The 12781-nt window shown below is 40.6% G+C and overlaps 4 protein-coding genes across 8 annotated transcripts; 2 read left to right on the forward strand and 2 right to left on the reverse strand.

Annotated features, from left to right (window-relative positions):
- The first annotated feature begins 273 nt into the window (after nt 1-273).
- LOC111431618 (protein LATERAL ORGAN BOUNDARIES-like) lies at nt 274-1543 on the forward strand. Its single transcript, XM_023068312.1, has 2 exons — nt 274-382; nt 934-1543. Exon 2 carries the CDS (start codon nt 934-936, stop codon nt 1411-1413), a length of 480 nt encoding a protein of 159 aa, XP_022924080.1. The 5' UTR covers nt 274-382; the 3' UTR covers nt 1414-1543.
- A 2588-nt stretch (nt 1544-4131) lies between these two features.
- Nucleotides 4132-5078, forward strand: LOC111431616 (oleosin 16.4 kDa-like). 5 transcript variants are annotated; one of them, XM_023068308.1, is made up of 2 exons: nt 4132-4785; nt 4825-5078. In XM_023068308.1, the coding sequence occupies exons 1-2, from the start codon at nt 4186-4188 to the stop codon at nt 4987-4989; spliced, it is 765 nt and encodes a 254-aa protein (XP_022924076.1). In that variant the 5' UTR covers nt 4132-4185; the 3' UTR covers nt 4990-5078. The 5 variants fall into 5 exon arrangements, with proteins under 5 accessions (XP_022924076.1, XP_022924078.1, XP_022924077.1 ...); XM_023068310.1 differs by having other exon boundaries at nt 4132-4777; nt 4820-5078; XM_023068309.1 differs by having other exon boundaries at nt 4132-4774; nt 4817-5078.
- A 161-nt stretch (nt 5079-5239) lies between these two features.
- LOC111431614 (tryptophan aminotransferase-related protein 1) lies at nt 5240-7203 on the reverse strand. The gene is made up of 6 exons (XM_023068304.1): nt 7000-7203; nt 6764-6910; nt 6382-6685; nt 6026-6306; nt 5640-5950; nt 5240-5562 (listed from the first exon to the last, which is right to left on the reverse strand). Exons 1-6 carry the CDS (start codon nt 7041-7043, stop codon nt 5372-5374), a joined length of 1278 nt encoding a protein of 425 aa, XP_022924072.1. The 5' UTR covers nt 7044-7203; the 3' UTR covers nt 5240-5371.
- A 969-nt stretch (nt 7204-8172) lies between these two features.
- On the reverse strand, nt 8173-11886 carry LOC111431613 (galactinol--sucrose galactosyltransferase-like). Its single transcript, XM_023068303.1, has 4 exons — nt 10501-11886; nt 9330-9507; nt 8872-9230; nt 8173-8747 (listed from the first exon to the last, which is right to left on the reverse strand). Exons 1-4 carry the CDS (start codon nt 11863-11865, stop codon nt 8184-8186), a joined length of 2466 nt encoding a protein of 821 aa, XP_022924071.1. The 5' UTR covers nt 11866-11886; the 3' UTR covers nt 8173-8183.
- Nucleotides 11887-12781: the final 895 nt, after the last annotated feature.

Here is a 12781-nt window from a genome sequence, read left to right on the forward strand (position 1 = left end):
AAAAAAAAAAAAAAAAAAAACCCATTAATTTGAGCTCAAGCACATGCACCTTCCCTAACCTAAACCCTAACTCCCAAATTCATAATATATAATAATAATAATAATTAAAAAAAAAAAAAAAAAAAAAAAAAAAAAAAAAGGTGTGTGTATTGTAAGTGTATGTATGGAATTGGGAATGTGAAAGTAGGGGACATATCTCTGAAATAATTATGATTTGATTTGATGCTTCCTATTTTACTCTACTTTCCATTCATTTCCCCATCTTTTGCTTCCACCCACACCAACACTTCCTCTCTCTAAATTAGGGTTTCATTCATCTAATTTCTTCTAACAATCACCACACCAAGGCCCTTCAATTTCACACCTCCATCCAACACACAAGGTACTTTCTCTAAATCTTGTGTTTTTTTGGCTCTCATCTCTACCAAGAAGCTGTTTACTTCAACTTTCTCCTATGTTTATTGTAACATGTTGAAGAACATGATGAACTGGAGCAAGAAACTGTCTCAGTTTCATATGTCAAATCTACAGAAATCCACAAAGTTTTCATCTTTTTTGTTCTTTCAACAAAATACTTACATGGGTTTATGTGATTTTTTTGATTTTGATCCAAAGTTCTAATTAAAATTGCTAATTTTAGACGAGTTGATGAAAAGAATGAACAAAACTACAAAAGTCCATTCAGTTTTCATCTTTTTTGTTCTTTGAAGAAAATATTGAGATGGGTTTATGTAAATTTTTAGATTTTGATCCAAAGTTGTAATAAAAATAGCTAATTTTCAACAAGCCGATGAAAAGAATGAACAAAACTACAAAAATCCATAAAGTTCTCATCTTTTTTGTTCTTTGAAGAAAATATTGAGATGGGTTTATGTAAATTTTTAGATTTTGATCCAAAGTTGTAATAAAAATAGCTAATTTTTTTGTTTGCAGATGGAAATGGGATCATTAGCAACAGGAACAAACCATTATTACAGCCCTTGTGCAGCCTGCAAATTCCTAAGAAGAAAATGCATAGCAGGATGCATATTTGCACCCTATTTCCCACCAGAGGAGCCCCAAAAATTCGCCAATGTCCACAAGGTGTTCGGTGCCAGTAACGTGGCGAAGCTCCTCAATGAAGTTCTTCCTCATCAACGACAAGACGCCGTCGTGTCCCTCGCCTACCAAGCAGAGGCCAGAATCAGAGACCCTGTTTATGGCTGTGTTGCCGCCATTTCCTTCCTTCAAAAACAGGTCCAAAGGCTCCAAAATGAACTCGATGCCGCTAAAGCTCGCCTTTTGCTATACTCTTGCACTGATTTCTCAACCCCCTTTTCGCCTCAGCCTCAGATTATTAGCCCTCCACTGCTTTGGAATCATAATGATATTGTTTCTGCTAATTCTTCTGTGTATTTTAATGGAGGAATTTAAAGGAGAAATGGGTATGTTTTATATTGTAAAAGGAACTCAAGATTTGAGGTCTCTTTGTGGTTCATGGCTTGTAGCTGCCTAATGCTTGGTTTTAGGGTTTTGATGTATTGTATCATATTATTATTATAGACAACTCTGTAGGCATGTGCTTGTGGAAGTTGTATTAAACATCATGTCTATTAATATAATACAACATTTTCATGCTACTTAACCTACCTAAGTATTAGTCTTTTTCATTCTTTAACGAATAAAACGATCCCTCTCTTTGTTTCGTTCACTATATCATAAACGGATCTTCTTCTTCTTGACCCATCATAGAGATAGTCTTTTACTCGTAGTATTTGCTCGGTGCATCTGAATCTTTAACTGTTTGAAAGAAGGTGCAAAAGCTTTTTATAACCGTTCAAGTCCACCACGGACTTTCCTTTTGAGGTTTCCCTCAGGGTTTTTAAAACACGTCTACCATGGGGGTTTCGTTTCCACATTCTTAATCTTGAAATCCACCCGTTACGCTCATTGCTTGTAAATATTGTTCTCTTTGGACTTTCACTTTTTAGATTTCTATCAAGGTTTTTAAAACGCGTCTACTAGAGAGAGGTTTCGTTCCACGCCCTTAACACGCTTTTAGGCGTAAAGGGCTTGTAAAGTTGTTGATTTGGCATCTCTTTAAACTTTAAATTGGGAAAGACATAGTTACTCAATTCATTAATCTTCTGTAGCAGATATGGATCAGCTTCTATTTGGCAGAAACTTAACTGTTCTTCTGCCATCATTGGCTCTTTATTTATCTGAAAAATAATGTTCGTTTTGCAGCTTTTTTCTGGAAAAAAACATTCATTTGTCACCTCTAACAGCAGAACACACCCATCATTCCCTTTTATCGTCTTAACAAGTACTGTTAACAACAATTGTCCTCTTTAAACTTCTTTTTCGAGTTTCGATCTCAAAATTTTTAAAACACATCTATTAAAGAAAGTTTTCTACACTCTTCTCAATCGATATTGGATCTCACAGTATTAAATAGTATAAACAAAACAAATCCCATTTCGTTGACTTAATTTGAGTGATTTACACATTGAATGTGAATCGAAGCGTATTAATTGAAGTTTTTGGAAACAATGAAGACGAACATATATTAGGGCACGAGTTTATGAGCTTAAATCCTAATAATATCATTTCCTCTCTAACTAATATTGATTATCACTCATCGGCTAGGCCCACCCTCCATAACTTAACATAGCTATTCAGGTTCATTCCTTTTGGACTCTTAGGGGAGAGTTGATCCAAAGATTGGGATTCTAAATGTTTTGGTGGGACATTCTAATAATGCTCCATAATACTCTTAATCATATCTAAACCGACGTTCTCGATCGAATTTATATATCGATTACGATTAAGATTTAGTTTGGCAAACAACAAGTCGATGGGAGGTTGACATGCATGTGTGAAGAAAAAAGTGTTTTATGTGTGGATTTCTATAGAAGAAACTATAATATATTTGGAAGATAGTTTGTTAATTATATTATAATTAGTGAAGAAAGTAGGGTATTAAGTAGTAAGTGAAAGACTGCCAATAATGATAGGCATGATGATTGCACCCACGCCATGCCCACTATAACCAAATCCAACACACTGCCTTTAATTTGCTTTCCCATTATTTATATTCATATTTGTGTTCTTCCCTTCTCCAATCATTTCTTTTATAATCGTTACGTATCGTCTTATGATTTTAAAATGCGTCTGTTAAAGAACAAATGTTTCCTTCTCTTCTCCATGGGATAACACAATTCACTCTTTTTGGGAGCTCAATGTGCTGGTTGGCACATTACTTGGTATCTTTTGTGAATGATCATGGGTTTATAAGTGAAGAATACTAATTCCATTGGCATGAGCCTTTTTGGAGAAGCCTAAAGCAAAGCCACGAGAGCTTATGCTCAAAGTGGACAATATCAAACCATTGTAGAGAGCCGTGTTCGTCTAACATCTTCTATGTACCATTTGTATTCAAGCTCGCCGCTATTGTCCACCTTGACCCTTTATGTATCATCATCAAAGAGTCGTGAGATTTTAGACATAAACACTTTTTTAAGAATAAAAAACCCCATCTTTAATTTGAATAGGCTTTAAAGTTTGTAGTTGGTTGAGGGAGGCTTGTGTTCAATGCTTCTGCAAAAGATGTAAATGGAAGAATTTAATGCCCTTATTGATCTCTTTATTTGTTGAATATATAAACAAATTAATTAAGTAAACATAATAGTGAAATCCACTGACCAATTTTTGATCAACAAACATAAAATATTATAAATGAAACCCACCACTTCACCTACCCACCTAACTACCTACTCAACTTAAAAACTTATATTGAGATCCTATATTGGAATATATCTTAAATATTATATCTTAAATAAAATTAAAACATATCTGTTCACGAGTTATCCAAATTGTAAAGACAAACAAATTTAAATAAAATTGTAAAGACAAACAAATACAGGAGAAACACCAAACCCAGAAAGTAGCCGTATGGAGGACAAATGATGAGATGAGATGAGGTCGAGGAAGAAATTTGAATTAATCAGAAAAAATTGGATGGAAAATGACAACTGAGCTCCATCCTCATCGACATGTTTCCCATGCAAACCTCGAATCCTTAAATGTCGAACAAGTGTCCTTCTTCCTCCACGTGTCCTCTTCTTCCTTCCTTCCCTTAAAACCACCTCTTTTTCTCTCCCAATTTTCAAATTCCATTTCCCATTCCTTCTTCCTCCACTTCCCATGGCGGAGTTTCAACAGCAACCACCGCAGAGCCACCACCCTAATTATGAACGACCCACCACCGATCCCTTCAAAACCATCCTTCCCCAAACCACCCTTTCCACCTCCAAGCTGTTGGCACTTCTAACTCTCTTGCCCATCGGCGCCTTCCTCCTTTTCCTCGCCGGAATTTCCTTCATCGGAACCGTCATCGGTTTAGCTATTACATCTCCTCTTTTCCTCATTTTCAGCCCCATTCTTCTCCCCGCCGCCTTCGTCATCGCCGTCGCCGTCGCCGGCTTTCTCACCTCCGGGGCTTTTGGGGTAACCGCCTTATCCTCCGTCTCATGGATGGCCAACTATTTACGCAAATCCCGAGTTCCTTTCCAGCTCGACCAAGCAAAGCAATGGGTCCGTGAAGCGGCAGCCCAAGCGGCCCAAACGGCTGAGGAAGCCAGCCAGGCTATCCAAACCAAGGCCCAAGACTGGGTGAAGACTGATGAGGACGGCCCAGCCCAAGAAGAAGGGAGTTCTGAAGAAGTCGGCCCAGCCCAGACAAAAGGGAGTTCTGAAGAAGTCGGCCCAGCCCAGGAAAAAGGGAGTACTACTAAAGAAGTCGGCCCGGCCCAGGAAAAAGGGAGTACTACTAAAGAAGTCGACCCGGCCCAGGAAAAAGGGAGGACTGAAGATGACAGCCCGGCCCAACAACAAGGTACAGCAAAAGAGGAAGCGGCCCAGGAACCGGGGAAGGCCCAAGAAAGTGGGAAGGCCCAAGGAAAAGGTAAGGCCCAAGGAGGTAAGGCCCGAGGAGGAGGAAAGACATAACGAAGGAGCCCAGTGAAGCACTAATGGGCCGAGTCCTACTTATATATGTAAATAATTTAATAATTTTGGAATTCCGAGTACTTCAAGCACAGAGTGTCTACGTTTTTTATCGTCCAGAAATAAAAGTATTATTTATGAAATCTATAAAAATAAATAAATAAATAAATACTAATTTAATTTTTATTTAATTTAATTTATATTAGGAGATACAAAATTGAAAATGGAAAAAACAAAAACATACGCAAAAATTTAAATCAAAGAAATAAAATAATTTAGAAAATTGGGCTTCAACTCCCATGCCTCCAGCTCGGCTCTGTCATTCTCGTCCTCCATTATTGTTCTAGCTAATTGGAAACTTATGGGATTCGACCGACATGTCGTCTCAGATTTCGGAAGCGATCTTGGATATTCGTTGGATGAAGAGTTCGAAGTTGTCGTCCCGATCCATCATGCTCACACGTGCGAACTGTGCACTGCACCCGAAGCTGACTCCACTCCGACCTATAATTTTATGGCGCCGAAGTAAAGCGGCGCAGTCCTCGTCTTTGTTCTCACACTTGAGCCACGCGAAAGCTAGCCATGAACAAATTAATTAGCCGCCGCCGCCGTCAAAACATCATTAAATATTTTAAATTAAATATTTAAATTACCAGGCCGGGTTTGGGTTCGTTGGTTGAGAAAGGTGCAGTAAGCAGAAGGGAAGTCGGGGAGAGTGAACATTCCGGCGTTCTTAACGGCCTGTCTAAGGCGGCACCACCTCTCCGTCATGAGGCGGTGGCCGAACCCATAAAAGGATTCGCTGCGAATAACTAATGAACTCCCAATTTGTTCACAAGTATCTGACACTACGTTCAGCATCATCGCCGTTCGGAGCTGGGAATCTTTGGACACTCCAATAGTGTTCAGCTCAATGAACTTCACCATTTTCATTGCCACCTCAGCATCTTTAACAAGAGCCCACCTAACCAAACCAAACCAAACCAATAAGCTCCGACACGAAAGGTTCGATATTTTAAAAGTTTAGAGACTAACTAACCCGATTCGAGAACCGGCGTGACCGGTGCACTTAGAGGCAGTGAACAATGAGATATCATTGTCAGCAGGCGCCGTAATGGGCGTGTAATGAGGCCAATAGTACGCAAGGTCGTGTAGTACTTTGCCTCCACTCCGGTTCACTACCGGTTCGCGTAGAAAACCGTCCGGGTTGCATGGTGAAGTGACAATTTCTATATAAGCCCCATCGCTTTCATATTTGCTTGCATTTCCACCCCATTTGAAAAGACTCGTTTTTAAATAGTCACACATGGATGGATAAGACTGCAACCAAGAATTTGAATTATTATTAGACCGTCTATTATTGAATTCACCCGATTCGATAGAATTCCAACTTACAGAATAGTAGGGGGCAGCGGAGACGACGTTGGTGGGCTCGGGAGAATCAGGCGAAGAAAGGGCGTATAGCGACGCCAATATGAGCTGGGAGGAGCCGGTCCCAACGACGATATAGCGGCCTTCGGTTATGGCATTGCCAACGACGCGGTGTAATCGGAGAATTTGCTCGCACAAATCGGGTTCGAGAAACCAGCAAAGACTCTGGCCCTTGGAATAGTAACTCATGGATCGCCACCCAGGTATCACCACCGTGGCTTTCTTCCCCATTTTCTTCCAAAAAGTCTCATACATAATTGGGTCTCCACTGCAAATCATTTAAACCAAATCACAAATTCAATGATAAAAGATCATGTAAAATACAATACGAATGTCGGGTCCTTACACATCTAGATTGATGACTCGATCCTCCCCGTAATCTCGACGCTCCGATGGCGAAACCAAAGCCAAAGGAACATGATTACAGGTCTCATTTGAGCCCTTCTTCAAGTCTCTTTTCTTAGTCGACGAATCCATCTGCCATTCATCGTCGCTGAAATGAAAACAACCGAATTAAACCCGAAACAGAGAAAAAACAGAGGAAAACAGAGGATTAAAACAAGTAACAGAGCATGATCCAACCTGGGCTCCTGCTTGAAATTCACACAAGTACAGAAATTGAACATTGTATTGAATGATTATTCAACAAAGAAGAATGAAGTGGGAAATGGATAAGGTTAGAGAGAGAGAGAGAGAGAGAGAGAGAGAGAAAGCGCGGAAGGATCTGCCCAATGGCCTGACCGGGGATAGTTTATGTTCCTTTCAGACGAAGAACATAAAAATCCCTCGAATCATTGTCCGGCAAAGGCTACGAAGATGGGAGTGGGTTATATAATAGGGGAGCGCCGTTCAGTCAACCGCTAATTGTGGTCCTCAGATTTAACTGACTTTTTCTATTCTGGGATTTTTACTTCTTCCTGTTTACTTTATTTCAGAAAATTAAGGATGTTTGTTTCAAGCTTCAGTCAAACATTTCTTTATTTAAATAATAACCTACATTTTTTTTTCTTCATTAAATTAATGTTTTTCATTTGCAAAATATTGAATATTGTCAATAAAAGAAAAAATATATCTATGGAAATTTTGATTTCATTTTTTATTTTTATAATAAATCTATGGAGTTTAAAATCTAAAATATATAAGGTACGGTGCGATCGGAGGGTTTCGTACTTCCTCTACATATCTCGAGCCCACTGATGGAGGAGGAGGAAAGACAATTTAAGGCTCCTACATCCACTATAGATGCGGATATCCAGTTGTGCTTGTTGAACGATGGAAGGGTTCTGTATGTTCTTTATATATCTCGAGCCCACTGGTGAAAGAGGAGAAAGGAGTTTCATACCTCCTCCTTTACCCCATCTCGAGCCCCACTAGGGAAAGAGGAAAAAAGGGTTCCATACCTCCTTAACCTATCTCGAGCACACTAGTGAAAGAGGAGAAAAGACAATTTTAGGCCCCAACATCCACGATAGATATAGATATCATATCTAATTGTGTTACCTAACTGACTTCAGTGATATTCAACTCATGATTATGTATAAAACTATCTTTTATACCTATTTTTTTTTTAATAGAAAATTAGGACCAAATATTGAAAATGATAGAGACAAAATTAAATTTCATATTTAAAAAAAAAAAAATAATAACGTTTTTTTTTTTTCCTCCCAATTTATAATCGAGACATAAGTACATTACGTATCGATTAGAGTGATAGGAAGAGTGGATTGATCCACAAGAAGTTTTCGAAGATCAGAGTTCTGCGAAGCTCAAAATTGATACTCAATTATGGACAATCTTGAAGAGATCGGCCATGTGACCTGAATCTTCACCATTTTATCATCATATTCAAACTCTACATCTTCTCCGTCAATTTTGCAGCTTCTTGGCTCCTTCGAAGCGAACACTCTCATCTCCCCGTACCCCCTGGCTCCGACTCTTACCAAACCTTCATTTTCTTCGATTTCTAGGGATTGTATCGCGCCCCCACAATTCAGCATGTTCACCAGCCCGATTGGAGCAAATTCCACGTATGGTTTCGATAAAACTGTCACAGGGGAAACTACAAGCAATTCGTAGCTTAATGGAGCGATGGTAAATTCTAAATTCTCCGATGTCTTCAATAGCCTTAGTTTCTTCTCCTGGATCATGTATATCGCAAACAAGTGTACTCCCTTCAGAGAAATGGGGTTTTTCCCATTGTTCCACTCGATATCTTTCGGACCAGCCACGCAGGTTAGTGTGCGTGCGTACTCGGAGGTCCTTCTGTTTTGCCTTGTCTTCGGACACCACCCTCCTCCTTGGCAATTAAACAGACCCAATGCGCCTGTGAACTGTGTGAAGTTGACCACAAGGTGTTCGATTAAATGCCGCACCGAAATTTGAGCATTAAAATGAGATATAGGCCTATGAATTGAAAAAAGAGGATCAAGGGTGTGGTTTTTTTTTTTGTCTTACTTGATTGAGGTTCCAAATTTTGAGCATGGTTTTGCCATCCTGAAGAGGGTCTTCAAACAGACAGTCTCTGGAAGGAAGGGCATAGTGTTGGCAACGCAGTATTGACCCATCAGGCAAAACTAACCTTTTGAGTAACTTGAAGTTATGTTTACCGACCGAGTCACTTACATAGATTGGTCCACCGGAGATGGCCCTTGAAGCCGCGTGGAATTCTGCACAAGGGTGGGTGGATTGGAACATGTCCCAATCTGGGTGAATTATATTGCCCATCCACAGGCTATTGTAGGCACAGTGCACCATGTGACACCCTTGTAGCCAATATGGATCTCCAGAGGCATCCACCGTCCAGAAATCATCTCCTGTAAACAGAGGAATGGTATAAACATTCAAAGGCTGATACTGATTTGTAAAATTTAGGTGAAGGAAAGATGGATAGTTGGGGTTTCACACGGCCATACCAACACGTCCAAGCGCTATGGCCTCGGTTCCAAGGTACATGAAGTCATTGCATTGCTCCATGCTTGCAATAACCCCATTTCCTTGTAAATGTTTATTGATAGACGCAGTGAGTGCCTTGTAATAAGCTTTGGCTAGCTCGATTCGGCCTCCAAATTCCTCGGATAGCATTTCAAGCAACTGCATGATTGATCACAGAAGACTCATCAAACAGGGGGAGATTTTGATTCAACGCTGTATTTTCCTATGAGGGTGAGGAGAAACTGGAGTAAATACAGGAAATTTCTAGGACTGTTTATTGAGATCTCTCATGGAAAGATGAAGTCAGTAAGTTCCCAATTCGTTGATGCTCGCAAGAATCCAGCTGATACATCATGGTCTCCTAATACTTACCAACTGAGGAAGGCCAAATGAGCGAGCCTATTGGAGCGCACGAGCTATAGCTGATATGGTTTTCGATATTTTTTGTCGAGTTACACGAATCAATACCCTGCAATTTCAAGACCAGGCTGTATCCTGTTCGTCCCCTTCTTCAAACAAATCATATCCCATAAACAATCTATGCCCAAAGCAGTGAGCTATGTTGAGGATGGTTGGAAGGGAATTCGATGACCATGGGTTTATAAGCAAGGAATACATACATCTCTATTGACATGAGGCCTTTTGGGTAAGCACAAAGTAAAGCCACGAGAGCTTATGCTCAAAGTGGACAATATCATACCATTGTAGAGAGTCGCTCTTCCTAACATGGTATGAGAGCCAACTTAGCCATGTTAATAGAATTCTTAAACGTCGAACAAAAATGTTGTAAGCCTTGAAAGTATAGTCAAGAGTGACTCAAATGTCGAACAAAAGGTGTACTTTGTTCGAGGACTCTAGAGAATGCGTCGAGCCGCTATTAAGGAGAGGATGTTCGAGGGAAGGGCTCCATAGGCCTAGGGGAAGACGTACTTTGTTTGAGGGGAGGATTGTTGGGAAGGATGGTTGAGGATTGTTGGGAGGGAGTCTCCATTGGCATGAGACCTTTTGAGAAAGCCCAAAACAAAACTACGAGAGTTGTTATTCCTAACGAGCTCCCCCAAGTTCGTGATTAATTTTGGATTGAACTACAAATTTTAAGCTTGAACTTCAATATTAAGAAACCAAACAGACCAGCATAAGAAGGGAACTTACGTGAATAACATCAACCTTGACGCCGTCGATACCCGCCGACTGGAGGTGGGAATGGAGTCCATCGTACATTTCGTGGGCCAGCTCCGGCGGGACGAATCCAACGCCATTATTGACGATCTTGTCCACAGCCAAATCCTCCATCGTCATCTCTAAGCCCTTTGACGGATTAGGACTGATGACCCTCGACAGGGGCATTCCGGGGACATTGGGTCTAATCCCACCCCAATACCCACAAAGAGCATGCCATACATACACATGCTCGATTGTCCTAAACTCCTCCTTCAGGTCCCTCACAAAGGCACCCAGCCCTACACCAGACCCCTTCCCACGGCTTCCATAGTCCCTGAACTTATAATTCTCTTCATATTTGATTAGCCTGCAAGGCATCTGTTCCCCTGCAACCGTTAGATCCATGGCTTCCTGATGAGGATCAGCGATGGAATCCGCATCATGAGCAATAGATTGCCACCCGTCATCAATCAGAATCATCCCCGGAGGGCAACCACCGTCCACTAGGCATTTGACACCTGTCCAAACCCCGTGAGGATTCACCTTAAGATAGAATGCATCCCACGTACACCACCCGAATTTATCCACGATGCGAGGTGGGGTCTTGTCATCTAGAAGTTTGAAGGTACCCAAATGGAGTTTGACCACGTTCATACCCTCGTTGACCAAAGTGTACGGATCTTTGCCGACTTGCATGTATAAGCAGCTTCTAAACTGCGACGCTTGGACGGTGGTGGACCCACTTTCAACCCACATCGCGACATTGTCGTCACCACCAGGACGTAGGGAACATCTGAAAGCTCCTTCTAAGATGGGAAGGAAGAGGACAAATGGACGGCCCTGATCATTTGTGTCGAGAATCATCATCTGTGTCTCGTGCTGGATGTCGCCGCCGCAACTGCCGACCCAGTGGGTGGTCCACCAGACTTTGAATCTGAAGATACTTGAAAATCTTATACCTCGGAGGTTGCCGATGGGAACAAGATGGCAGCTTTTGGGCTCAGCCGCATCGAAGCCGAGAAAACAGCCGCCGAGGAGGGATTTGGGAATTGTGGTCTTATGGGAGAAGATGAGCTGGGAAGGAGTGGCTGTGATATTTGAAGGAACATGGGTTAGAAATGGGTGGCCATTGGCAACAAATTCCGAGCCCTTCAAGGCGATTGAGAGATCGGATGAGGGCGCGTCCAGCAAGGGGATCACGTCGTCTATGGGGTTACTGGTTAAGCTTGGTGGAGCCATGACACAAAGATGGTTAAGCTTGGTGGAGGAAGAGATCAGTTTTGCTGAGTTGGGTTTGGTGCATAAGGAAGGTTTGTGGAGGGGGTTTATATAGACAATGGAATGGTACGGTGTCATATTGGGAGCGAGTCACATGTTAGCTAATTAAGGGGATAAAATACATCTTTACAAGACCTTTTTAGTCGTAAAATCGTAAAACTTATCATATTATTGTGGAGGTTCGTCATTTCTAACTTGATATCAGAGTCATGCCCTTAACTAATTAGAGTCATGTCAATATGATCCTCAAGTATTGAACAAAGAGTGTTTCGAGCTTTGAAGGTATGGTAAAAAGTGGCACAAAGTGTCGAGCCTCAATTATAGGAGGTTGTTCGATGTAATTTCCAGAGATTTCTCGCTTTTCCGGATATTATTTTGGGTAAAGGTCCCCATAGATATGGGCAACAACAAAGATTAAGCATTACCCTAAACATATAAAGTCAAGAAATGGGTTTAAGGTTTAGATTTGTCGGTTTGTGTAACATAGAAGACCACCAAAGCCACATTCTAAGCATGTTCTGTCTTTTTTAAAAGCTAAAGGGATTGCTCCGAATGCGTAAACCCTACAAAAGAACCAAACACAAAACCCTTAATTCATTCCACCCTTCTTATGGTATGCTTTTAACCACCAAAACCTTTACTCTTGTAAAAATATATTTAAATTTTAAAAGTTTTAATAATATTTTTAAATTTTTAAATTTTTAAAAACGATTTACTCTTAGTTTATACATATTTTTTATGTGTTTTCTTTTTTGGGTATACACATTATGCAGTAAAGTTGAGACATTAAATTAATAATTAAATGCAATTTGTTGGGGCTAAAATGTAAGTAAAATCCAGGTGTTTCCACGGGTGTCTTGTGTCGAAGTGTTCAGCTACCTCTCCGCCACGCTGCATTCATACATGCCACCCCCCTCCACCTGTCCTTGTCTTCTAACAAAACCATATAATAATAATATTTTTTAAAAATACTTGTATTTACGTGAATAATATA

This window comes from Cucurbita moschata, unplaced genomic scaffold, assembly GCF_002738365.1.
Source record: "Cucurbita moschata cultivar Rifu unplaced genomic scaffold, Cmos_1.0 Cmo_Scf00036, whole genome shotgun sequence".
In the NCBI taxonomy this organism is placed as follows: Eukaryota; Viridiplantae; Streptophyta; class Magnoliopsida; order Cucurbitales; family Cucurbitaceae; genus Cucurbita; species Cucurbita moschata.

Bases quoted from the DNA above. Each gene is read 5' to 3' on its own strand.
- LOC111431618 (XM_023068312.1), top strand. From the start codon at position 934: ATGGAAATGGGATCATTAGCAACAGGAACAAACCATTATTACAGCCCT.
- LOC111431616 (XM_023068307.1), top strand. From the start codon at position 4,186: ATGGCGGAGTTTCAACAGCAACCACCGCAGAGCCACCACCCTAATTAT.
- LOC111431614 (XM_023068304.1), bottom strand. From the start codon at position 7,043: ATGTTCAATTTCTGTACTTGTGTGAATTTCAAGCAGGAGCCCAG. The intron at 5,951-6,025 runs GTTAGTTAGTCT...TGGTTTGGTTAG, and splicing joins CACGCCGGTTCTCGAATCGG to GTGGGCTCTTGTTAAAGATG. The intron at 5,563-5,639 runs GTAATTTAAATA...GTTCATGGCTAG, and splicing joins ACGAACCCAAACCCGGCCTG to CTTTCGCGTGGCTCAAGTGT.
- LOC111431613 (XM_023068303.1), bottom strand. From the start codon at position 11,865: ATGACACCGTACCATTCCATTGTCTATATAAACCCCCTCCACAAACCT. The intron at 9,508-10,500 runs GTAAGTTCCCTT...TCAATCATGCAG, and splicing joins TCAAGGTTGATGTTATTCAC to TTGCTTGAAATGCTATCCGA. The intron at 9,231-9,329 runs GTATGGCCGTGT...CTCTGTTTACAG, and splicing joins CATAGCGCTTGGACGTGTTG to GAGATGATTTCTGGACGGTG.